Source organism: Phascolarctos cinereus, unplaced genomic scaffold, assembly GCF_003287225.1.
Source record: "Phascolarctos cinereus isolate Bilbo 61053 unplaced genomic scaffold, phaCin_HiC Scaffold_726;HRSCAF=1367, whole genome shotgun sequence".
Taxonomy (NCBI): Eukaryota; Metazoa; Chordata; class Mammalia; order Diprotodontia; family Phascolarctidae; genus Phascolarctos; species Phascolarctos cinereus.
Genome location: NW_027556098.1, coordinates 361,394,233 through 361,422,124, shown reverse-complemented (window position 1 = coordinate 361,422,124; position 27,892 = coordinate 361,394,233). Strand labels below are relative to the sequence as shown.

At 40.5% G+C, this 27,892-nt stretch overlaps 1 protein-coding gene across 1 annotated transcript in view; it reads right to left on the bottom strand.

Moving 5' to 3' along the window:
• MACF1 (microtubule actin crosslinking factor 1) overlaps positions 1–27,892 on the bottom strand; it is a 370,629-nt gene that overhangs the window by 178,018 nt on the left and 164,719 nt on the right. The window contains 13 exon segments of the mRNA XM_078145466.1: positions 3,736–3,890; positions 4,802–4,954; positions 8,244–8,369; positions 9,077–9,172; positions 9,764–9,868; positions 14,034–14,195; positions 20,692–20,769; positions 21,213–21,341; positions 22,541–22,814; positions 24,632–24,683; positions 24,686–24,785; positions 24,933–25,026; positions 25,118–25,245. Of these exon segments, the coding sequence (XP_078001592.1) occupies positions 3,736–3,890; positions 4,802–4,954; positions 8,244–8,369; positions 9,077–9,172; positions 9,764–9,868; positions 14,034–14,195; positions 20,692–20,769; positions 21,213–21,341; positions 22,541–22,814; positions 24,632–24,683; positions 24,686–24,785; positions 24,933–25,026; positions 25,118–25,245 (1,652 nt within the window).

The following is a 27,892-nucleotide window of genomic DNA, read 5'->3' as shown; positions in this document are numbered from 1 at the left end:
CTGTTTATAAGCAGTTAGCTGGTAGGGTGGAGAATATTGGACTTGGAAGCAGGAAGAACTGAGTTCAAACCTTGTCTCCGACACTTATTACCTGTGTGACCCTAAGTAAAATCACTTAACTCACTGCGGACTCAGTTTCCCCATCTGCAAAATGGGGCATATAATACCACCCACCTCATAGAGTTGTGAGGATCAAAATGAGTTAATATATGCAAAGTATTTTGCAAACTTTAAAGTGCTATATAAACATCAGTAATCATCATTGTTATTATTACTATTAATTACAAAGGAGGCTTCTGGCCAAGGGTTAGGAATATATTGGAAAATGACTGGGACTTAAGAACAAAATGCATCAATTAAAAAAAAAAAAAGAAATGGACGGCTTCTCAGAATATCTGAGTACACAGCCAAACATGTCTGTAAAGTAGTCTTTATAGAATTAGTGGCTTGGGCTGATCAGGGAAGGTCTGGGATAAGGTATTTCTTGTTAACACAGTCGGCTGGGATAGAATACTCAACATTCACAAAATTACATGCATACATGTGTCTACACACACATATACACATATGATACAAAATGTAAAATCATGTAGCTATGTATGCATATTCATAAATAGGCCCTCGAATAAAATCTTTCTTTAATGCCTCATTGTGGTATGTGAGTGACATTCTATGTTCCTAGGGCCATGCCAGTGAAATATTCCTAGCCACCTAAAAATACTCATAGCCTGGCAACAGACGTGGTATCTGAGAACCAGCCAAGTAAAGTAGGGACAGGTTTATCACTGAATAGTTGGCTACCAAATGGCTTATTCTGGGGCCACAGCAACTCATGAAGACAGCATGCTTAGATGAGAAGGATCTGTGGTTTCTGTTAATGGAACAAGTATTCTGTCAGCTACAGAATGAAGTCAGATGATAAATGTAATAGTACACACATATATAGCAGCTCTATGAGGAATCTGTTGAGATTGGGATCTATTGTTCAAATCTTTAGTAGTAGTTGTGTGACTAATGGCAAGTAACAACCTAAATATCCATTTTTTTTTCATCTGTATAATGAGGATGGCAACACCAAATGAGTCACTATTTAAATGGCAGCCACTGTTGTTATTATTGTACTAATATTAATGATACTTATACTTCAATTATCTAAAATACTTCAAAGATCTGCAGTTTTGTCCTACTCCCTTTACCAATGCAGACTGCATCTTACTCTCTTACAGCTTAGTACATGGCCCCTTCAAAGTTGTTGTGGCCATACTGGTGACAAGCCCCTCCAGACTTAGCCAGCCTGGTCCCTGGGTAACAGACGCACAGTGCTAGCACCAAGACTCTACTCAAAGCCTTTCTACACTGGCAGGAACTGCCAGAAATTATACTTGATTGCCAAGTCCTTTAGGACTCAGGGGTCATCTGCACATCACAATGAGGAGCAAAGAGGACTTTGTAAATATATTATTAAGAAACTTATCATTCAACATTTTTTTCAACTTGTCATCATTCTTTACTGGCAATAGGGCTGGACAATGGGGAAAATGATGACTGTTTGCCATAGGTAAATGAGCATGGAGAAAGTGTGAAAGTATCCAAAGGGAAAGAGAAAACATGGTCATGTAACACCAGGGAGGCTAAACAGAATAAGCACTGAACCCAATAAGCAGGAGACTTGAGCCCTTTTGCTGACTGGTCACCTGCTTGCTATATAACCCTGGGCAAGTCACTTGCAACAAGTGATACAGGGGATAGAGTTCTGGGCCTAGAGTCAGGAAGACTTGAGTTCAAATCTGGCCTTACATACTTATTAGTTATGTGGCTTTGGGCAAGTCATTTGTCTAAGTCACTTTGCTTGCCTTAGTTTCCTCAACTGTAAAATGGGGATAATAATACCACCTACTTCGTAGGGTTGTGAAAAATCAAATGAGATAACATCTGTGCAGCACTTAGCACAGTGCCTGGTGTATAGTAGGTGCTACATAGAAGCTTATTCTCTTCTCTTCCCCTTTCCCCAAAAGGGCAGATGTTAATTCTAAAACTTCTATTTAAGGCAGTGAGGTGACACAGGGGATGGATCACTGGGCCTGGAGTCTGGAAGACCTGAATTCAAATCTGGCCTAAGACACAGACTAGCTATACGACCTTGAACACGTTATTTAACTTGTCTGCCTCTGGTTCCTCCAGTGGAAAACGGGGATAACTGCACCTACCTCACAGGGTTGTCGTGAGGGTCAGATTCCGTAAAGTGCTTAGCACAATGTCTGGCACACAGTACATGCTGTACAAATGCTACTACTGTCACTATCATTATTATACCCTAATCTGAATCTGTTTATTTATCTTTAAAATGCGAAGACCACATGACTTTCAGAGCTCCATGTCACAATGATGATTTATTTTGAGCTTACTGTTCACTAAAACCCTCAGATGCTTCTCATAGGAACAAGGACAAGGCCAAGAAAGAGACAAATGAAATACAAAACCTGCTCTGTTGGAATTGAGTTCATTGAGTGACCAGGTTGGCAGCAAAGTATCTGCAGAACACTTTTTTTAGCTAGCTTCATTTTTGTGTTTCTCACGTTGGTGGCATGCAGCAAATACTCAATAATGTGGTTTTAAAAATACTTTAGAAATCAGCTACTCACACTAAGTCCACCAAAAAATAGCAGCAAATACATACAGCACTTTTAGACAAGGGCAGGGAAGGAGCATGATGTAATGAAAAGAAGGCTGGACCTAGGCAGGAGACCTGGCACTAATCCGCCATTTGACTTGGACCAAATCACTTCTACTCTCTGGTCTGTAAAGTGCAGAGGCATCGAAGGAGCTAGATAAGATGATCTGAAAGGTACATTTCAGCGCTACCATTCCATAATGATGAGGGTGACAATAATGCCACATTTAGACATTGCTGTGCAGTTTATAGTGCTTTTTAAAAAGTGCTTTAGCAGCACAAATCTAATTATTCTTATTTTACAAATGAGAAAATTGAGGCTAATAAAGGTAAAGATGAGCCTAGGGCTAGGAGGCAGTGCAGACAGGACCAAAACCCAGCTGGTCTCACACCAAGTCCAAGGCTCCTTCAACCACAGTCCATTATCTCTGATTTAACAGAAAAGAAAATGGTCTTTTTTTTTAATGTAGAGAAAAGAACAGAAAGAAGGTCTGAGAAACAAGATAGCTTTGAAAACTTATCTTTAAAAAAAGCAAATTATATACAACAGAAACTCTTTATGTACAATTCACTTTTTCTGTTCTACCAGGTATATACAAATGGTCAATTTGGTGTTTGCACCCCCCTCCCCCATGAAAGCTCAGGTAACTAAATTATACTGTGGCCTGAAACATCTTGGTCTTTATATGCAAAATTACTTAACAGCATGAAGAGGGTTGCTGCTTTTTTTAAACATAAATGTAAAATACAGAAAATTACCATTTTAGAGGACCAGATAACCTTCTGGAGCTTAAAGTATGTGTGTGTGTGTGTGTGTGTGTGTGTGTGTGTGTGTGTGTGTGTGTGTGTGTGTGTACATATGGAAAAGCCCACCATTGCTGAGTTCCCTTTTGAGCTAAGGAACAATATGTTAGCTATAGTTTACACAATGAAAACACTAGAGCTGCTAAAAGTTCACTAGCACAAAAGAAGTGCCAGACTTGGCCTACAAGGTTAGCAGCTCCGCTGGGTGCATGGTCAAGCAGGGGAGAAGGAGGCATAACTTTGGAATGGAGAAGAAGTACCTGTTGGCCACCTCAATGGCATCTTTGTTCGGTGGGGGAATGAGGAAACACACCGAAGGCACCATTGCCTCATTCCCTGTGGGGCTGATCACCTTCCATTTGGTCCGCTGGGAATTGTCTTCCAATACACACTCATCGTTCTTGCAGATGGTGATCTACAGAGACAAGGAGGGCAAGTTTGCAACACCAGCAAAACAACAAATCCTAGACCAGTCTGAAAGCGGGGGAAGGCTTGGGGGAAATGGCCTAGCAGATGGATTCAGAGTGACCTGAGCCTGAAATATTTCACTTCAGTTTTGGAAAAAGAACAAAAAAAATACAGATTGACATTCACACCTCAGGAAAGGCAGTGAATTATGTAAGACAGATTAATATCCATCCTGTAATAGAATCCCAGAGCTGGAAAAAGGCTACCTAGAGAGGGCACCTAGGATAGATCCTGACCTGAATACAAGCCTTCTCTACAATACCCTTGAGAAGGGGTCGAGTGCCTGCTGTCAAGTCAAGAAGTGATTTAGGAGCCTACTTACTAAGTGTACAATACTAAGTTAAGCACAGACAAGGGGATATATCTAATAAGGAGAAGGTTTAGTTTCTCTTCTCTAGAATTTTATTTGATAATTTCCCCTTTACAGTTACAACCACCAATAAAAATGGGAAACATTACCACAACTTTTTATTTGTATACTATATAATAGTTTTTCCTTTAAGATGATTTATGTAGGGTTCATCTTTCCTGGGAAGCAGGCTGGGAACTGGCATTTTACAGAGGAAGAAACTGAGACACATGTTAAGTCTGATGGAAAAGATTTAACATTTCTATTTCCAGAGTTCTATTCCCCAGAATATATTGACCCATTTGAAATAAAAGGACTGCTTTACCCTCTCCTTCATCTATTCTTTTCCTAGGCCCTCTCTCCATAGGCCTACCATCACCAATAACTCAAGGCAATGTGACCTTCCTATTTTTCTCTCTGTGAGTCTTCTTCTCAGACTATTACCCCAAAATCAAAATTTTCTTTCTCTCTCCATTGCTTCGTAATGAAAACCAGGGGGGTTTCCTCACCTCGATTTGTCGATAGTCACAGACAGCCTTGATGGAGATGGTGTTCTTTAGCACATGGTCCGGATTTCGTGGCTTCAGTTGAACGATGGTTTTTGACCTCCCCACTAAACTGGCAACGGAACTCTTTGACTGAATGAGCTGCTCCTTTTCATCCTATGAAATAGGAAGAAAAATATATAAATATAAATGTTTCTAGTTGAGTGATCGACAGTTAACTAAAATAACCTAACACACCCAACCCCTGCAAGAAAATGTCATATCTTGGGCAAGGATTCTCCATAGAGCTATCAGAGGACTGAAAGAACAAGGAGAGAGCAGGTTTGACTTTTCACCAAGTGCTTGGAGCACCTGACTTTTACAGCTCTCCTCTCTCTCTCTCTCTCTGTTCCCTTCCCAATGATTAGAAATCCACATGCAATAAAAGAAAGTGGGAATATCAATAACGATAAAACAGGCTTTCATTGACAGAACCCAGTTGTTCCCACCCCGTCTGTGAGAGGCTGGAGAGTCATACTCAGTTCTCAGTCTTGTAGAACAGAAATCTATCCTCCAAACTATACTATAAGGTTCACCATTTATTAAATTAGAAAAACTCAGACAGAAGTTCAGAAAAGCTCTAGAACATAACTTCTTGGACCATGACTGATAGCAAAGGTATCATGGTTAGATAAATGATTTAATTATATCAATTAAATATGACTTTCAAGACCTTGCAACTTTAGTGATTTGGAGAAATTTGGTTAGTTTAAGAGAAAGAGCATAGAGAACTGAAACTCTCAAGACTCTACTAACCCAATTATCTCACAAACACATGAGCTTCTTAATACAGAACTGGTTAACAGTATATTGCCAATTGCATTGGAGGATAGAGTGTAATTTCAATTTATTAGCCAGGATGGTTCAAGCCCATTTTGAGGAATAAAGGCCCCCAGAAGAGGACTTCCTTAAGGTAGGAACAGATGTGATGAGGGGTAGAGAGTTAATAATGTAAGGAAATGCCATTGTTGAATTAAGAATATTCAAGAAAAGAATAATAAATACTGAACTACCTGTGCCTGTCCCAGGGAGCATGATTGAAAGAAATACAACTTTAACTCGTTAGTTAAGAAAGAGGAATGGAATATATCAGGGAGACAGCCATACTCTTCCATGCTTGAAGTCTGGTCTATCCATCTCAGCCTCCTGGCATTAAGCAAATCAGTTTCTGTCTAAGCAATAGCCACAGGTCTCCACTTGCAGAGATCAAGTGCTTAGCAAAGAGAACTCTGAAAAGAACCAGAAGCCAAGATAGATGCTCCCGAACATGACAGCCTGAGAGTACAAGCAGAGGAGCAGACCCAGGTGACTCCGTGACCCCGATGACTCCACCAACCTGATGCCCCTGACCTGGAAAGGAGGGAACATAGCAACGATTCTCTAGAAGAGGAGAGATGATAACAATTGCAAAGGAAGTATTCTGTGGAAAGAGGGTGATGATACTGGGTACCATCTGCCTCCTTCATGTTTGTGGCCCTTCCAACTAAGCAATGACTTTACAGCTAACATCTAGGAAGAGATTTCAATGCAGTTGCTTATCATTCCCTACCATGGATAATTAATATTGTTCAGAGTGAAACACCTAACATGAATGCATTCGTGTTGAACCCCTAAAGGTGTTTTTAAACAGACTAGGTTCACAGATGTTCAGTTGTTACCCAAAGCACAGCCACTGAATACCTCACTTCAAGTCACTTCTGTATTCTTACTCAGAGCCCTCTATTGAAATGTTCTGGCTCCACATCTTAGGACTCCACCCCCTCAGACTCACAAACAGATAATCACCTGTAACAGATGTCCAAGTAAGATCAAGTATTTGTAAAACTTAAAGCACTACATTAATGATGGCTGGACTATGTGATTGTGAGAGTGGGGGGGAGGTGGGAAAGGTAGGAAGGGGGGAGGAGAGAGAGAGAGAGAGAGAGAGAGAGAGAGAGAGAGAGAGAGAGAGAGAGAGAGAGAGAGAGAGAGAACTCATTAGTTAAGAAAGAGGAATAGAATTTATCAGGGTGACAGCCATACTGCTGCATGCTTGAAGTCTGGTCTACTCTTCTCAGGTTCTTGGCATTAAACATGTTGATTTTTATCTAACCAACAGCCCTTGGTCTATGACGTGTGTGTGTGTGTGTGTGTGTGTGTGTGTGTGTGTGTGTGGACCTGTCTCTCTCTCATACTTATCAGCTATATACTCCCCCCCGCACTTACCCCATTTTCTCATCTGTTCAAATGAAAAAAATACGTCTGTAGCACCTACCTCATAGACAGGTTATGAGGATCGAATGAGAAAATGTATATAAAAAGTACTTTGTAAACCTTAAAGCACTATATCAGTGTTATCTGTTATTATTACTCTCAATTCATATAGAACTGCAGGTTGGGCCCTGTCTATCCCTGCCAACTCTGCAAAGTGTTCAATGGCATTTAAACACAGAGCAGTCCTGCTCATGTTGTATTACTAGGTCTCTTGAGGGACTAATTTTCAAGAGCAAATGAGCATAAACAGGATTTGGATTAAATATAGATCTGTTTCAGGCCCTTCCAAGATATAGTGAAATAATGGACATGCAAGGGCTTGGGAAAGTTAAAAGCTCAATGCAAGCATTATTCTACAAGCACTATTCATGCTTTTGTTGAAGTATATACAAGTTAGGTTTAAACACTGAGTATGAAGAAGACCAAATTCCTATTACCTTATAGTTCCACAGAGAAGAGGGCTGGGGAAAAATTCAATACAAGTATAGGTTTCATCATTTACAAACTGCTCACATCTTTCCCTCTGCCTAGCTGACAGAATGAAGAGAGAAATTTGATGCCATCTCCCTCTGCCATTGCTCTACCTCATATCTGCTCCAGCTATCAAATTAAAAGCAAGCTGTCACATATCATTGGCACTGAGTGGCACAGAGGAAGTGCCTTGGGCCACATGTCAATAATCTACTTGTGGAATCTCATCAACATGTAGGCAGAGAGGCATCTTGGCATTGTGGAAACAGGACTGCTGGTGACATCCAAGTGCCAGCTGTTACATTTCCTAACTGTGTGACCTTGGACAAGGAACACTACTACTCAGAGTTTGTTTCCTTATTTGAAAAATGAGGACAACAACACTCCTACTACATAACTTCAGAGGGCTGCTGTGAGAACAACGATCTAAAATTATCAATATAAAATTATCAACAACTTCTGCAAAGGACAAAAGAGAGGAGAATAGAAAAAAGACATAGACGGGACAGAAGGAAACTGATTTCTTAAACTGCTAACTGAATAATAGCCTACACTTTATCAAACTGACCCCCTCCTGAGGAACATTCCAAAGCAAATAGTACGCTCAGCCATATGATTCTTCTTTTTCATGGTACTTTATGAAGACAGAAAGTATCCCAGCTGATAGTCTGGCAACACCCACCATGGAATCCTGAAGGAGGTCTTCAAGGCGGGACAAGCTTGTGTTGTAGTCACATGAATACTTCCGTTTGATGGAGTCTTGCAGGTTCTTCAAGAATGTTTCTAGGTCTCTTGCATCACTAAAGAACTGTAGAGACACAATGGGGCAAATGGATGCTTTGTGCTCAGTACAACCGAAACCACTAGGTGCCACCTAGGAGTGCTCCCCCTAAGCAGGATGGGGTCTACCTGTTGCACTGGGGCAGTAACAGTTCATTACTCAAAAGGGCACATAAAAATACAAAGTGAAAGCCTTGAAATTCTGCCTCTGTCAATCATTAATGATAAGCAAAAAACCCACATTAACTCCTGTTGCTCTTCCTTCAGAAAATCCCTGTTCCTATCCTCTGGATTTCTCACTGACTGTGATGTATAATCTCATCTGAACTAGGGAGGCCCACGATGCAGGAGCCTCACCTCTCATAGCCATGAGAGATCCAGAGAGAAAGCTCCAGGCTGGGTTTAGACATCTGATGCACCAGCTACCTTCTGTCTGGGAATAAGAGGCAGCAGAGAATCTAACAACATTTAGTAGGTAGAGGAGCTCTCTAAGAAAGGGTTCAACATGGTCAAGTGGGTATAAAAAAGTACATGGGGAGGAAAATTTTTCTCTTTTGTCACAGAACACAATTACCAATTGGTCAGGAAATGCTTCATTTTGGAGCAAAATCCATCACAGACAGTTGCTGGAGCCCTCCCCACCCTGACTGAAGCCTGACACAATCAGCATTCTCCTCACATGGTATTTTCTTTCTCACTCTCTTCTCTCTTTCCATTCCACCCTCGGCTTTGTACCTGAAAGTAAGCGCTATTCTCCTTCACGTGTTGTTCCACACAAAGGCACAGCTGCTTCATCCACTGCCACTGGGACTGGATAGCAGCACTGTATGCCTGGAAAAGAAAAGATAGAGAACACGGGAATTATAGCAAAAACACCAAAGTCTTAACACAGATGATGGGCACTGTGATAAACAGAGACTTAACAATGGAAAAAAGGGACACACAAACTCAGAAAAGCTGAGCAGGCACAGCCTTAAAGTTTTCCCTAAGAAACAGGTTTCCCTTCAGCCAGCATGGAGCTGGTGGATGAAGCTACTCTATGGAGCTTCTGCTAAGAGATCCCATCTGCATATTGGAGGCATGAGGAGCACCCTATTCTCTCAGCTTTTTTGGAAAGACATTCTCTTCCTGGACAACTTTTTAAAAGAAATGGCTTTTGCTTTTATTGTTTCCCTATCAAAAGCAAGAGCCAACAAGACTCCCCTGTGTATTCTGTTGTTACTTTTACTTTCCTCAGAGAGGCAAACAGTTCATTCTGATAGAGGAAACACTATCTTGGATAGAAGACAAAAGGGACAGCAAACAACCTCCAGAATTTCTTGTCTGTTTTCAGCCATAAGACAGCTTTGGATTTCAAGACCTTTCTTCCAAAGGCCTTTGGATCCTTGAAAACATACCTCCACCCCTTCTTCAGGCACATACCTCAACAGTCTGCTTTGCTGGGTGGTTCTCCAACGACAACAGCTCTGCTGTATCTTGTAGAGACCGGAAAACATCTTGTTTCTCATCCAGTTCCATGGTTAACTCCTGAAAATGCAATTCAATTTTATTCAATAAGCATTCAGTGAAAGCCTACTATGAAAGCTCTGGTTTAGATGCTATGGGAAATACAAAAGACGAGAAGACATGTCTTTGCTCTCAAGTCTCATAAGAGGAGGGAACAATTAATATGATCCAAAGAAATTAGTAAAGTCTTTATGACAAAGGTAAGACCTGGGCAGGGCTATGAAGGGTAGTTAGATTTTAGAGAGTAAGGGGAGGGAGGAGGAGGCCCATCATGAGCAAAGGCAAGAAGGCTCCCTTAGGGAACAATGACAAGAATAGTCTGGCTAAGATGGTGATTTAGTGCTGCAGAATAATAGAAACTAAAGCCGGTTAAGCCAGACCGTAGAAGGCCCTGATTGCCAGGATAAAGAATTTGGACTTGATCCTAGAAGCAATGATGAATCATTGAAGGTTCCCAGGAAGGAGACAGACATGACAAAAAGGATGCTTTATTTTGTTTTTGTTTTCAAACATGATGTTTTAGAGAGACATCTAGAAAACAGAAAAATTGGAAACAAGGACACAAGTTCCAAAGCTATTATCATTATTTCAGGCATGAGGCAATGAAGGCTTAGACAAGGGAAAGGAATGGAAGGATGAATTCAAAAAATGTTTTGAAGAATGTATAGGACTTGTATAGTAACTATATATAAGGGATGAAAGTAAAGGCAGTCAACAATAATTCTAAGAGTTTGAGCCTAAGGAGTTGAGTGCCATTGACAAAGACACAAAAAATTGGGATGAAAAGAGAGTTTGGGAGGGGTAGAAACGTGGATAAGCTAAATTTTGATGAAGAGACATCAAGAGTAAAAATATATGGACAATTAAAGAAATCCACCATAATGCTGCAAAGAGGTTAAGATCAGGATGCAGACTCTGTAGACATCCACATACTAGTGAGAGCTGAAACTACGAGAACAGATCAGCTCTCCAAAGGAGAAAGTATAAAGAACAAAGACCCAAGGATTAAATCTGGGAAATGCTCACCACAGTAACTGGTGAGAAGAGGGATAAAAGCCAGGGAAGAAGGCAGAAGAGCAAAGGGCAACTGACAGAAGTCAAAGAAAGAGGAAGTCTGCAAGCAAGAAAGAGTGGTGAATAGTAGGAGACGCGACTGCAAGTGAAGCCTCAAAAGATCAGTTGGATTTATTAACACCTTTAAGATTACAGTTTTGATGCAGAAAAAAGAAAGAACACAGATGATTAAGGAATGACAGAGTGGTGAAAAACAGCTAGGCTTTGTTTAAAATCAGATATTAGGAAAGAGAAGTTGGTGACGGAGAAATTAAACATGACTGAGAAATTAAGGAGAAGACTAAAGGGATGGTCCTTCAGGAGCCACTCAACAGGGAGAGCTGTGAGTGAGCTGGCTCTTCCTTGAAGCTTAGGAAAAATTATGAGGTAACAGAAGCAGGGACAGGGAGATGGTGAGGTGAAAATGGTATACAAAGGAGTTCTCATTAGATAACTTCCAACTCATCTGTGTATTAGGAAATAGCAGTAATGGTGGAGGGAGGGAGGTACTAAGGACTTGCAAAGAGGTCTGGACTACTTGCTATAAAGAAACTAAGAGATGAAAAGAACTAACACTTTCATTTTCGAGCCACACGATCAACCATCCCCCCTCTTCCTACAAAGGGTAGCTTCTAAATGAAGGGGAAAGTAGACCTCAAATTCCTAACAGCTCTGACTCCTTCCAGTCCAAAACTGTAACCAGCAATTTTGAACAAGCATTCAATCTAGTAGCTTCCCATTTTAATTTGTTATTCTTGCCAACTACATATCCAATTCCGTGGTTTCCATGCAGACAAAGAAGAGTAAGCGCTGTAAACACCCTCTAAATTTCATTACCTGCCCTGTGCCAAATCTCCAAATACTGAATCCCACTTATCTCACTAACCAACAGGACAGTTGGACAGTGGCCTCCCAGATAAAGACTTCAATGCTATAGAAACTAAGTGCTAATTCTCCAGAGAATTCTGAAACCTTTCCTCTAAAAGCACAAAGAGCCCCCTGGTCACTCTGGTTTACTCATCCAGTGGAGTGAAAGTAAAAAGGAGTCAACATGTTCAGAGTCCTGTCACACTCGCATCCCCCTAATGAGCTTGTTATTTAGTACACAGAACTAAGTACAGTTTTCTTCATGTGTGTCTCAGCCGTTTGCTAAGCAATCTAGAGGTGGATTTCTCCACAAGGCCTAGCACAAGGCTCTGTTCACAGAAGGAGCCTAATAAATATTTGTTATTTGATTTGTAATCACTCAGAGTAACTTCACAAACACTGCCAAATAGAGGGGTACAATCCTAATTCGATCTTCACTCTTATGCCTTGTGTTCTGCCCGGGCTCCTTTCTGCATTTTGTCTGGCCACGTGACATTCTCCCTAGCCCCACTCTAAAACCTTCAGTTGCTGCCTATTATGCCTAAGATAAACTATAAATGCTGAGCCTGAGGCCTCAGAGGCAGCCCACTGCAATGAAAAGAGCACTGGATTTGGAGTCAGGGGACACCCAGCTCTGGCACTTCATACTTGTATGACCTTGGGCAACCTGGTGGGTCTCAGTCTCCTCATCTCTGAAGAAGGGGCCGGGACTAGCTGCTGGTGAGGTCCTCTCATGTCTCTCAATCCGTTATCCTCATCCCCTACTTTTGCTCTCTGCATACTCTAGGTCCCAGTCAGACTCGACCTCTTGCTGCTTCCCGAACTCAACACTCCACCACCTGCTTCGATACAAGCCTGGAATACATTCTCATCTCCAACTCTCCAAAGCTTGTCTGTCTTCAAGTCTTAGCTCAGATGTCACATTCCTCCCCTCTGTGAAGTCTCCCTGATCCTGAGGGCTCTTGGGCTGGCTCCACACTCCAGTTACCTTGTGCTTATATTTATCTGTGGACACATGGTGAAGGTCCTTCAGGACAAGGACCATCTTGTTTTGGTCTTTGTATCCCCAATACCTAACATTGTTCTCATTCATTCATTTCAGTTATGACTGACTCTTCACAACCCCATTTGGAGTTTTCTTGGCAAAGATACTATAGTGGTTTGCCATTCCCTCTCCAGCTCATTTTACACATGAGCAACTGAGGCAAACAGGGTAAATGACTTACCCAGGGTCACACAGCCAGGAAGTGTCTGAGGCTGGATTTGAACTCAGGAAGATGAGTCTTCCTGACTCCAGGCCCAGCACTCCATCCACCACACCACTTTCATTCCTACAGTGCGGGCATCCAGGAGACATTTATATCATTATTTCCTTGCAAAAGCCTCTTGGGAAAGTGCTCTGCTACTAACTACTTTTGTGAATTCTGAATTGAGTTATTTCCCTTCTCTTGTTTTAGTTTCCTCATCTGTAAAGTGATGGGGTTGACCAGGCTGTTTTCTAAAGCTCTCAATTTTCTGCTACAACCTTATGACCCTCTGATTACCGGATGTAGCCTCCAAGTATTCACGGATAAGCAGCAGTCTTAGACGCCAATGGAATAAAGAAATATGGAAAGCAATAAAGATAAAACACAGACTTCACAAACATTATCTCTCATTGTCCTGAACTGTACTAAGTGCTGTCTTCCCTACCATTAGGCAGCTAGAGGGTGCAGTGGAGTCAGGAAGACCCCAGTTCAAATTTGGCCTCAGACACTTATCAGCTGTGTCATCCTGAGAAAGTCATTTAACCTCAGTTTACCTCAGTTTCTCCAACTGCAAATTGGTGATAATAATAGCACCTATTTTGGTGTTGGGAGGATCAATTGAGATAATTTTTGTAAAGTACTTAGCATGGTCTCTTATTCTCATCTTTTCTTTTCCTTACCATTCCACTGATAATAATAAATGGATAATGAAACGGATTTACTCTTAAGGAGTGGAAATAACAGAATTCAGGGCTAGGAGCAGTCAAGATAGAATAATGCGGACACGTCAATCCTCAGAACATTACTCTAGTCACCCAACCTTTCCAAATTTAGTTAGGGATCAATGCATTCCAATAGTAACATCCAAGGTAGTGTTTTCTTTCCTCACACAAGCAATCAACGCTCATGGTGGGCTGGGTTGTCATGCCCAGGCAGCTTAGCAACAATGTCACTGAGATTCCTGAGAGCCCAGCCCCTATAACCTAGGCCTCTAATAATAGACCCTGCATTAAACTCACAGAGAAATAATTTTTCTTGGCTGTGATGTTTGGATTGTTGTCACTCCAATCAAATGCCAATTCCTCCTCCTCCTTTTCATTCAGCCAGATCAGTTCAGTTGTAGCTCTGGAAACAAATTTATGCAAACTCTGGAGGTGTCGAAGCCGGAAGCTGGAGTTTTCCTATACAAAGCAAAAGATGACATGTTAACATTGCCTATTCATGTACTTGTAAAGGAATGAATTTACAACATCAACAGAAAAAGTGAATGATGAAATTAATTTGTCCCTGCTTCTCAATGATGAAGCCAGAAAATAACCCCAGGAATTCAAGTTTGTTAGAAGGCAAATAATTGAATTCAAGGCTCACAAAGCAAGCCTCAGATCTCTACACAGGCCCAAATAAATGTGATCTTGTAGGGAGTTCCCTGAACCAAGGATGAAGATAACAGTAAAAAAATCTGTTATCAGCTGGCAAAAATAACAAAAGACATGAATAATCTAGGTTGGAGGGTTGTGCAAGACAGGGACACTGGTACATTGATAGTGGATCTGTGAATCAATAACAATCATTTTGGAAAGCATTTGGAATTATGCAAATAAAGTGATTAAAATGTTCATACCTTTTGACCCAGAGATACCCTAAGTTTATACCCCAAGGAGGTCACTGATAAGAATAGAGTACCTACACACAATAAAATACTTATAACAGCATTTTTGGGAGTAGCAAAGAATTGGAAACAAAGTAGATGTCCAATGATTGGGGCTTGTCTAAACAAATTGTGGTAAATTAATGTAATGATATATTATTCTGCTATGAGGCATGAAAAATGGAAAGATTTATACAATCTGATGTAAAGTGAAGAGTCAAGAAAATGACACTCACAAAGACGATAACAATGTAAATTCAAAGAACAAACACAAATCAATTAAAAATGAATGCTGAAAAATTGCAAAGAACAACCATGGTCCTAAAAGAGATATGAGAAGGTATGCTCACTCCAATTTCTTTGCAGAAGTAGAAGGTCCACAGGTCATTCAATCAACAAATCAGCCCCAAAAATTGTATTAAGCACCTACTATGTGCCACCTCTTACACTGGGGATACAAAGAAAGGCAAAAGATGTTCTCATGGACCTTACAGTCTAATAAGGGAGACAACATGCAAACAACCATGTACAAACAAGATATATACAGATAAATTTGAGATAATCAACAGAGAGGAAGCATAAGCAATAAAGGAAATTGGGAGAGGCTTCTTTGCAGAAAGTTTATCTGGGACTTGAAGGAAGTCAAGGAGGCTAGAAGATAGATGAGGAGGAAGAACAGTAGAGACTTGAGGTAGAGAGATTAACCAGAAGGCATGGCAATGTCAGAGGACAGAAGGAAGCACATACAAGAGAAGTCAAAAGGTAAAATCAACAGGACTTGGCAACTGACTGGATGGAGGGGGTGGGGGGTGGGATGAGAGAGAGTGAAGAGTAAAGGATGACATCTAAGTTGCAAGTCAGGTGTCTAAGAAGGTGGCAAGGAAGACAAAAGAGTTTGCTGGAGGGGAAGGGATAGTTCAGTTTGAAACATGCTCAGTTTAAGATGTCTATAGGACAACTAGTCCGAGATGTTCAACAGGCAGTTGAAAATGAAAGTCTGAAGGTTAGGAAGGAAAAAGGAAGGAAACAAGCATTTATTAAGTGCCTACTATGTTAAGCACTTTACAAATATCTCATTTGATCCACCCAACAACCCTACCAGGTAGATGCTGTCATTATCCCCATTTTACAGAGGAGGAAATTGAGGCAGATTGTGGTTAAGTGAATAGCCTAGGGTCACATAACTAGTAAGGGTCTGAGTCTGGAATTGAATTCATGATTAAAATCGAATCCCTGGGAGCTAATGAGATCACCAAGATCAATAGTATAGAGGGAGAAGAGAAGAAGGTCCAGAATAGAGCCTTGGGGAACACTCATGGTTATTAAGCACAACCTAGATGAAAATCCAACAAAGAAGACTGAGGAGGAGTCATAAGGTAGGAGAAGAACCAGGATAAGGTAGTGTCATGGAAACCTACAGAGTTGAGTATCAAGGAAAAGAGAATGATTGACAGTGTCAAAGGCTGGAGAGAGGTCAAGAAAGATGAGGATTGAGAGAAGGCCATTAGATTTGGCAATTAAGAGATCGCTGGTAACTTTATAAACACTGATTTCAGTTGGATGATGAGATCAATGATGAGACTGAAAGCCAGACTTCAGAGAATGAGAAGAAAAATGAAGGCACTTACTATAAATGGCCTTTTGAAGACGTTTATCCAAAAAAGCGATGAGAAATGTGGGACAGTAGCTAATGGAAATGAATGAATCAAGTAAGGATTTTGTGAGGATGGGGGAAATACAGGCACATTTTGGGGCAGGAGGGAAACAGCCAGTAGACAGAGAGAGATTGAAGATAAGTGAGAGTAGGGAAGAGAGAGGGGGCAATCTGTTGTAGGAGATGGGAAGAAACGGAACTGCTTGTGAACGCAGAGAGGTCAGTCTTGGCAAGGAGATAGGGGTGAAGGAAGAGAGACTTGCAGAAGGCATCTGAATGATATGAGATCATGAGGAGGGAAGAAGAGTGAGCTCTTGGTGAATTTCCTCAGTATTTTCAGTGGAATTTGAAGTAGGATTCTTAGATGAGAGCGCAGAGAGAGAGCAAGCTATGGAAGATTTGAAAAGGGATGGAAAGATTTGGGATAGTGAGTCAAGTAAGAAAATATTAAAGGAGTACCTTGCTATAATGAGAATCCAACTGAGATTATGTAACAAGTCTGTAATGGACCCAAGTAACATGGTTTCATGATTTCTCTAGCTTCATTCAGCAACACATGTTTAGGACTAAGGCAGTAGAGAGTAGGAGTAATCCAAAGCTGAGGTTTGCAACGGAAATATTGATGACAAAATAATGAGGCGAGGGACTTGGGAGAAGAAGTGATTGTAGTAAACTGGATTACTAAAGGGTCAAGTTGGAAAGGGGGGAGTGAGGGAGAAGAAACCAATGCAGGGGTGACAGCCTAGAAAAGAACTGCAGGGATAAGGGCTGAAGGTTGTGGTTTGGGGTTGCAAGGCACAGGAAGAGGAGGAATGACTACAGATTTTGATCAGATAAGAGAATTTCAAAAGTTCATGAACATGGAAGGGGTGCATTTTGATGCATTTCTTTTGTGTAACTGAGGAGGGTTGGGGAAATAAGTCATGACAAATGAGTAAATTGGGAACTGAGAGGTTAGGGTGTTTGAGAGGGCACCAATATGTATGTTGAAGTCTTCTAATATGAAGGCAGAAATTGCAAAGGAAAGACTATGAGCCAGATACAGAACTGACTGAGGAAAGAAGAGGCATGTCCTGGAGGTTGTTAGTCAAGAACTAGCAGAATTTTGATTGGGTGGTATATATGGACTGAGTAAACAAAGGAGAAGTGATTACTGAGTGATGCTGATAGAGAGAGAGAGCAATGGGAATAAGGGATATTCCAACTCTCCTACTCTGACCAAAGGAAAAATGGGGAAAAGTGCAACCAGTGCTGAAAAAGAGAAACAGGGAGGCCGTGTTATCAAGACATTCCAGAGGACACAGTAAAAGGGGTAAATAACTTTAAAATGGACATTGGGAGACTTGAGTTGAGGGTGCTAGAGATACAGCAGTGGGTAGTTGGGGACAGTTTGAACAATGACAACTAAGAGATCAGAATTACTGGGTCAGATCGGTGTGGTATGTTGCATTTATTTTCAAACCTTTTTTCCTCTTCCTCTCTTTCTTTAAAAAAAATATTATTTGTTATATGAGATGTTGATCTGGGAGGGTAAAGGAGGGATACTGGGGAAAAATTTGGTGATACAAAAAACAAAAAAAATTTTAAAAATATATTTTTAAAACAGTCTACTATCTTCCCAAGGCACATATCTGAAACATTCATGAAGAACTTCCCTGGACTTGTGAAACTCAATGATTACAACCCACTTCTGATGACTCATATGTGCAATGTATCTGTGTAATGATACTATTAGAAGAAACCTAGAAAATATAGCTAAGATTTATGAAGTCTTAGGCAAGAAACTGACAACTCTCGGGGAGTAAAGGTAGTAGTTTCACCACTGCTACCCATAAAAAGTAATGGCATCTGAAAAGAAGTATATTTGGGAAATGAATAGCTAGTTAAGAAGTTGGTGTCTGAAAATAAGATTTGAATTTTGGAGCATAATTGAAAATATTGTAATGATGAATTCTTCTCCCAGGATGGTGCAAACCTAATGAGGTAAAAATGTGTTAGTCTGAAGACTTATAATTCTAATCAAGATGAATTTAAATAGAAAAGGAAGAGAATGGGGGAAAAAAACAAGCTTCTTGTACATACCTACTGAGAGAGAGATTATGGAGAGCAGCTTCAATATGGGAAGAAGTTCAGGATCTCATAGCCACGACGTGTCAGAGAGGGGACCTGAACTTGCCTCTTCCTAGCTTCGAGGCCTGCTCTCTGTCCTCTATGCCATCCTGCCTCTTGCTAACATATGAAACAGTTAACAGCTCTCCTTGATAATATCCTCTTTCAAAAGTAGAAGCCACAATGAGAGTAGCTGCTATTCTAAACCTGATTTTGAACAACAACGAAGAACTGGTTTCTGTAGCAGAAATGATGGACAGGTTTGGGGGAAGTAATTCATGGCAGAATAGGAGAGGATCATTTGGCAGGTGCTCTAGATTTTGGGAAAAGATTTCAAAAGTTGAGCTACAGGATAGACAATGTTTTATGGATTGACATCATATAGGAAAATTAACCCAGAAAGAATGAGCTCTCAAGCATGAAATTCTGAAGACCCAAAGAGAAACAATTCTGATATGGAGGAAAGGGGGAAGCCCTCCAAAGAGACATTGCTGGCTGTCCAAGGAACTCGTCAACTGACTTAGATTTTAAAGAGACACATACAGGAGATAGAAACAAGGATGGGAAAGAGACTAAAGGCAAAAGTATGGAATGATTCTGTAGTGTTATGAACTTCCCAAGTGTTTCAGTATAGCTGGTACAAAAATTCTGGGACATTTTGTCCTGATGAGAATGAAAAGAAACAAAAACATTTTAGAAAATGGATTTAGTTTCCTGAGATATTACAAGTCTAAGATTTCGCTCTCAAATTCCTATGCAAAATCCTTAAGAATCTATAATTGTGATCAGTTCACTCATTCAGGGGGACAAGGCCCATAATGGCACTTAAGAGCAGAATCATTCAAAGTACCACTGGTCAATGTGAGATGACAGAACTCAACATAATACATAAGCCAGATATACAACATGGAACCATCACTAATTGGGCAAAACAATGATTATGAAGAAGGGAGAAGGAAGAACTACTCAATTCATATGCTTCTGTTTCCTATGACCAGGAGAATAAGCTTTGGAGTAGAAAAGATAGAAGTAAAATGCCTAAAAGGAAATTAAAAGTGCAAGATAAATAAGGAAAATAAGCTCATCAAAAGCCCATGATGGCTTATAGTCACCACGTTCACACGAACGATATCCCAAGGTACTGAAAGAACAAGTAGATTTGATTACTTGGTGAACTTGCTGAAAAAGAAGCAGGGATCACAAGGAAGCAGCATGGCTTCATCAGCAAGAGAATGTTTTGGACTAACCTCATTTTCCCTTCTACCAAGACATCAGTTTGATGGATCAAGAAGGCTGCAAATACAGTTTATGTTAGAAGTCTGAACTCTGTCACCTCCTGGGGGTCTGCTGTCCTGACTAGTGTGTGCTTGTTAGCTATTATGAACTGTTTGCAGGGTGAACTTGGTGTATGCTTTTAGGTAGGCCCTCCTTATATTTTACTCTCCAGTCATTTCTGGTGGCCTGAATACTCTCCCCTTTGTCTCCTCACCCCCTACTTTCCAGTTTTGAAACCACAACCAAATCAACTCTTCCATGGATCCTAAAAGGGGGTCTATCAGATGACTCCCCTGCAGCCCCATCCACCAACCCTATAACTTTCTGAACCTATATTTCCCTCCCAAAACAACAATCCCCTGAGTGTTTTATCTTCCCCATATGTCAACTCCTGCAGGGCAATGACCACCTTTGGTTTTTTATTTGTATCTCCAGGCTTAGCAGAATTCTAGGCACAAAGTGAGTTTTTAATAAATGCCTTTTTATTCATTCAGACAAAGAATCTAATAAAAAGCCTCTCATGCCATTTTAAAGAACATGATGGAAAGATGTGTACAAGATAATCTCTTAGGAGAATTCAGAACAGGCTGAATGACTGAACCCAAAGAATAGTAATTAATGGATCAATCTCAGTTTTGAGGAAGGGTCATTGGTGGGCAGGCCCAAAGATCTTTACTTGGCCCTGTGCTAAATTAATATTTATCCATGACCCCTGATATTTATCTATGATCCTATGAATCCCAGCTGTGACACTGACATAGCTATGTGACCTTATGTAAGTCACTTTGTCAGTATCTCAGTATTCTCATTTGTAAAATGGCTGTACAGTCTCAAAGATCCACCCCACCTCTAATATCATGCATTTGCGTGTGCAAGTGAATATAATGGACCAAACTTTCAGCTTTCTCAGTCAGTCAGGGAACCCAGCTATTAATAGAGCACAGGAACCTCTCGTCAACAGCACAAGAAAGATCCAGTCACCACCACTCACCATCAATTTACAGTACTGTGTCTCCAGCTTCCCAAGTGTTTCAGTATAGCTGGCCCGAAAATTCTGGGACATTTTGCCCTAATGAGAATGAAAAGAAACAAAAAAATTTTAGAAAATGGATTTAGTTTCCTGAGATATTACAACAAATCTGAGATTTCACTCTCAAATTCCTATGCAAAATCCTTAAGAATCTAAAATGGTGATCAGTTCACTCATTCAGGGGGTCAAGGCAAGGCACTTAAGAGTAGGCCCATTCAAAGTACCACTGGTCAATGAGAGATGACAGGTCTCAACATAATACATAAGCCAGATCTACAATATGGAACCATCACTATTTGGGCAATAATTCAGTAAAGTATAAGAGGACAGATCCCAGTCTCAAACAGCAACACTGGGAAGGTTCCAAGAGAACCCCATGAATGGTGCTTCTCAATCCCAATTGTCTTACTGCATCATCTCTTCAAAAGTATGTATGCTACTATTATCTCTCTGTTCTAGTGTATGCCAAGGATGCTACTTACCTCATACATCCTAGCCTCTTTGACACGTGAGCCCAGTTCTTCTACACTGGTATGGATGTGCTGCTGAGTCTCAAGCTGCAGCTCCACACTGGGTAGGTCACTGCCCCATTCAGCTCGCTCCAGTTTCATCTGGAAAAGCAAACATGACACCAACTGTAACTTCAAGAGACTAGAAGAAAATTATATCACCTTCCTCTCAGCAGAGGGGTAGATTAATGGAGCAGAGGTTCAGATTCAGGCATACACTGCCAAACATAACTAATGTGGAAACTGTTTTGCTTAAATGTGTGCTTTTTTGTTATGAAGGAAGGTTTTCTTAGGGGTGGGGATGAGATATGACCTTTATAAAAAAGAATATCAATGAAATATTTATGAAACAAGAGTTTTGTTTTTGTTTTTCAAGAATCAGTTAGCAAAGATCAGCTTTAAAGATCAGTTAGTAAACATAGGCTGGGCACAAAAGGATAAGGATGCTGATAGACGCATGGAGGCACTGTGAACATCTTAGACCATATAGCTGAACTCCTTGCCTCAATCTAGAATGGTTCCTAATTTAGAGATTCAACTCCCAAACTTGCCTATTTTGTTGTGGCAACATGAGAATTGGATTATATCACCTAGAAAGTAGCTCTCATTGAGCTTATACTACTCAGCATTTCACTTGGGACATCTCCTTTTATTAGGTCCTGCTCTGTGATGCACAACCCACAAATTCCACTGCAGACATATAAAGAGAACATTTACAATGATCCCACCTCCCCCAGAGCATCAAGGATCTAACTGAAATGAAATAATCTGTGCTAGAATGGCTTGTCCTTGGAGATTCTAATACATTGGCATGTGAAGTGTCCTCCAATGGGGGTGACAATGCTCAGCAAAAACACAGCATCAGGGTCAGGGAGGCAATATCAAAAAATTCAAATTATGGTGTTAACTCAACACAGAAATTCATGAACCAGTCCCAACTCTCAATAAAAAAACCTAAAAAGATTTCTTAGAAAGAAGTTAATTGACTCAAACACTTTACCTTCTTCTAAAGGTGTCCATTTGGAGCACAGTTATTCAAAGGGAATTAAACTCCCAAAAGCCTACACTGACCTGTACTGGGAAGCAGCTATAAGTTGATGCAAGCCTTCTATCCATCAAGGATTGATTTCAAAAAGCTGGAAAGGGGAAGGAAAGTACTTCCCAGACAATATCTGGCTCCCAGAAGTAAAGAAACATTTCAGAATACATATGATTGAGTTATAGGTCTGATGACCTCAGAGAAATTGCAGGATTTTACCAGCAGCTAGTCTAACTCATTGCTATCTGTCACATACACCTACCTGCATCTCTTCTACCCAGGAAAGTAGTTCATAAACAAATCGGAGACTCCCTTCATCTTCAGAGGAAGAGATAGACACAAGCTCAGCACGAGTCATGGGTTTTCGGAACCAAGAAGAAGAAGAATGTGTGCCCTTAGTCAAAGGATCTGTCTTTAGGCGAGTAGTGGTTAAAGTAGAGGGCTGAACAAATTCAAGTGTATTAAAATGTCCTTTCCGGTAAAGATTTGTGCACTCTAGCCGCAAGGTGACCAGCTCATCCTGGAGACGCATAATCCTGGAGTGAAAAGAGGAATAAATGAAAAAAGTGTTTAATGGTCAACTCAGGTAAGAAAGAGTAAAACTAAAATTTTTCAATACAACCTTGCTTTTTTCTAGTAATTTCTACCTTATTCAACTTATTGGGATATCATGAGAATAAAAAGATCAATTATTGGTAAGTCATTTTTCAGTCACGTTCAACTCTCTGTGACTCCATTTAGGGTTTTCTTGGTGGAGACAATGGATTAGTTTGCCATTTTCGTCTCCAGTTCATTTTACAGATGAGGAATTGCATAGAGTTACACAGCTAGTAAGCATCTGAGGCTGGACCTCAAGAAGATGAGTCTTCCTGACTCTAGGCCCAGCACTCTATCCACTGCACCACCTAGAGGTCAACAATCAACTAAACGGTAAACTCCTTGGTGGCAGGAATTTTGTATTTCTAGATTCTGAGAAAAGCCTCACATACTGCAGGCATTTAATACTTTTCACAGAACTCTGAATTATGTTAATTGTAAAAATGAAAGTGTTTTAGAAAATAACTATAAAATTGTAAGGTGGTGATATTAATAGTCTTCATTTAGTTTAGAGTTGACTTGACAGTATAAACCAAAAACATGCTGAAAGGGAATCAAATCAACATTGACCTATCTGTGGAGACAGTAGTATCAGAGTTCTAGTCCTGAGCTCTACTAATAGTTCAGTGAGTGATCCTGAGCAAGGTCCTTCCCTCTGGGTCTCAAGTTTCCCCAGGAGAAAAAAGAAGTGGTTCGACTTCCAATATCCCTACAAGTTCTAAATTGTAGAATACTCCATACATCCCTGACAGGATGAGCAGGGTTTCCTGCTCACTCAGGCCTCATACTTCCATGCCTACCTTGTGCCTCTGCTATACAAATATACATGCATACATGTGTGTGTGTATGTATGTATGTATGTATGTGTATATGTATGTGTATATATTTTGCTGCTTAATTTTTTTTTTATTTTTTAGAAGAAAAAAAATTTTTAACTTCATTTTAAAAGTGAAAGGAGAAACCCAAAGATTTGTCTCATTTCAGGATTCTTAGGCCAAGCTCTGTTGCTCAGTTTCCCAGTGAATAAGCTCAAGGCAATAATTGGAGATAACACTGTAAGTTATTTTATATATGTACACATACACACATACACCACTAGGGTTCTGTCCTTGGCCCTTTTATCTCTTTTCTCAATCTTCTTTTCCTTGAGGATCTTGGCAGTTTTCATGGATTCAACTATTACCTCTACACATTTAATTTTAAGAGTCACATATCTAGCCTGACAAAATGACATTCTGAAAGCACAAGTCTGACCATATCAGTTCCTTGCTCTCTGCCTCAGTGAGTTGCTACTGCCTCTAGGATAAATATAAACTCTTCCATTTGGTATTCAAGCCTATGACAATCTGGCTCCAGAGTATCTTTACAGACTATCAATGATTGCTATCATTTCAGCCAAACAAGGCTACCTGCTGTTCCCCATCCATGGCCTTCCATCTCCCTCTCTGTGTCTTTGCCCAGGCTGTACCCAATACCATGACTGCTCTCCTTCCCCACCTTTGCCTTGTGAAATTCTAGGCTCTCTTCCAAGTCCAGCTCAACTGCCATCTTGATGACTTCCCAGTTATTAGTGCTCCTCTCCCTGCCAAATTATTCCTTATCTATTTTATACCTCTCTTACATTTACTTATCTGCCCTTATGTTGATTCTCTTCTGCTTCTTAAAGGGCAATTTCATTTTCATCTTTATATTCCCAGGATCTAGCATACAGCAGACATGCAGTAAGCGTTTACTTAGTGAATTCTTCATTTCTCACCTAAAAGCCAGCTCTTCTAGTTGGTAGTAGTTCTCATCTCGGAGGATCTGAGGTCCACCTGCAGTTGTCTGATGAGTCCTTCACACTCTTGAAGGTACATGATGACATCTGACTCATACTGCACTGGCTGTCCTGATTCCAGGTGAGCAGCATCCTAAGGCAGAAAGGAAGAAGGAAAGAGCCATAATAGTCACTCTGGATCATCAGAATGACTCATTTTTTGCCTCTTAAAGCTAAAAGCAAGAGACACCAGAAAACACAGCAGAGGGAAGCAGGAGTGGGACACCGGTTCAAAACTTACCGCCTGTAGAGTGTTCCTTGCTAGTGTCAGTTTTTCTTCACAGCTCAAAGCACCATTCTGGATTTTGTTGGCAATTTGTAGCAGCAATTCCAGCCTAAAACAAGATATAAACACACAGATTTCACTTCTACGACCTAGGCTACCAAGAAAGAAAATGTCGGATCACCTTTGGGTACAGAACCAACCTTTCTACTGCTGGCCGCAGTAACTTCTCTCGCTCTAGCATCTCAATGATCAGCTTTCCCCACTCTTCCTCCACATCGTTAGGATGATAGCCTTGAGGCAGTTTAATTCGACCAAATTCAATCCACACCTAGAGACAAAGCCAAAGAAGAATATAATAACAATAAGAAAAACTCACATTTATGTAAACATGTTAAGATTTGCAAATTGCTTATGTATGTTAACATATATTCTTATGTATCTTCTGTAATTTAACATCCATTATATCACAGGAAACCTGCCACAACACAATGAGGTAGGTACAAAAGGTAAATATCCCCATTTTACAGAATAGAAAACTGAGGGTCAGAGAGGTTAGTTAAGTGACTTGACCAGGATTACCAAGCAAATAAGGGTCTGAGGCAGAATTCCAACCCTGATTACTCTGACCCCAAGGGCAGCCCTTTATTCACTCAACTTTACTGTCTTTCAGCTCCCATGTGACAGCACAGGAAGACCTCTCTTATCTACACATAAAGTGCACATTTTATACTGCTACCAACTAGGCTTCTTTGAGATGGCCCAACCAAGGCACAGACTTCATTTTTTCCTGTCTTAGCCCATTCATTCCACAGTTCTGGCTACTCTGAACAGATGAAGCTAAAACCACACATGCAGTCAAGATTTCACCTTATTTTGGTCAGCTTTAAGTTGCAATTTTGAAGAGTACATTTCTTCTAAAAGCAGGGACAAATGTAATCTATCAGAGCTAAAATTCTTTTCATATTCTTATCGGCTTCTTCACACCTCATTTTCTAAAGAGGGTATGCTGAGTAGTCTACTAGAGCGGAAAGGTCACTGAATTTGTAGTTAAAAGTCCTGGGTTCAAATACTAGCTTTTGCAACTTATCACTTGTGTGGACTCTGGCAGGCCATTTTATAAATCCCAGTATTCTTCTCTATAAAACAGAAAGTTTCAGTAGATTATCTTTAAGATCCTGCCCATCTATACATGCTTATGCATCCCTATTTCAATTTTCAAAATCCAAAATGTCAATGAAAACCCCTTTTCTCTACTTCTAGGGAAAGGATTAACTCTCTCCGAAGGCCAGAGGCCCCCATCCATAAGTCTCAAGACTTGGAACTTCTTTATTCTTGTCCCTCAGGTTCAAACATTTTGTACAATCCTTGACTTCTCTCTTTTCACTCATCCCCAAATCCAATCAATAACCAAATCTCATAATTCTCTTCTCTGCAACATCTCTCACATATGTCTCCTTTTCTCCACTCATACTCCATTCCAATTTAGGTTTTCATCACTTCTTGCCTAGACCACTGCAATAGCCTTCTACCTGGAGTCTCTACGTACTTTAATCCATCCTCCATTCACCTATCAAAATGACTTTCCTAAAGCACTGGTCTGACTGCTTCACCTCTTCCTCTTCCCTCCCCCTCCCACTCACTAAACTCTAGTGGATCTCTAATATCCCTAGGATGCAATAATCCTTTGTTTGGCATTTAAACTCTTCACCAGCTGGTCCCTTCCTACCTGTCTAATCTGCTTACGTTCCACTCCCCTCCATCCGCTCCATGATCCAACCACACTGACCTATTTGTTGTTTCTTGCACGTGGTGCTCCATCCAATGCTACATTCTCCCTCTAGCCCTCTGACTCTCAGAATCCCCAGTTTCCTTTAAGACTCTCCTCAAGTACCACTTCCTCCAGTCCCTTCTCAACTACTAGGCCATCCCCTCTAAGGTTATCTTCCATCTACTAAGTTTGCATATTGACTATTTTGAGATACATAGTATACAGATAAGTTCCAAGCTGAATTGATTCAGAATTGTCCTGAAGAACTCTGTGAAAAAGGGTGATTTCAGCCCTGTGGTTTTATTCTAGATAGGACTGCAAACAGACTTTTAATCAATCAACAAATCAATATTAAGTACTTACTGCAAGCCAGACATGTACTAAACCCTGGAAATACAAAGAAAACACAAAAACGGTTCCCGCCCTCCCTCAAGAAGTTTACATTCTAATCAGACACTATTTATATAAAGCTCTATATCTTAGAGTAGATAGCATCTTTCATATAAATATATTTATAAACCACACCCATAGATATAGATATATCTATATAGATTTGTTTAGTCATTTCAGTCGTGTTCGAATTTTAATGACCCCACTTGGGGTTTTCCTGGCAAAGATACTGGAGTGGTTTGCCATTTCCTTCTCCAGCTCATTTCACAGATGAGGAAACTGAGGCCAACAGGGCTAACTGACCTGCTCAGAGTCCCACAGTTAGTAAGTGTCTGAAGCCAGATTTGACCTTGGCCCTTCCTGACTCCAGGCCCAGTGCTCTATACCACCTAGCTGCCATACATATAGTATAGATATCTATATCAGAATATATAGATATTAATGGTATAAATATATCTATATATCTCAGAATAGACAGCATCACTCATTAGAATGTCAGCTTCTTAAGGGTGTTTTCTTTATATCTCCAGGGCTTGCCACATGTCTAGCACCCAGTAAGTACTTAATAAATGACTACTGATTTATTGATTGATTGATTAAAAGTCCATTTGTGAGTCCTATCTAGAATAAAGTCACGGAGTTGAAATCACTCTTTTTCAGAGTTCTTCAGAACAATTCTGAGCCAGGTCTGTTCTCTGAGGGCAGACAGCATTAGATAAATAAATGCTATGCTGGGAAGAGAAGATAGAAAAATCTGGCTATAAAAGAGGCAATAATAGCATAGTCACAGACCTCAGCACAGGAGTAAGGTTCCTTA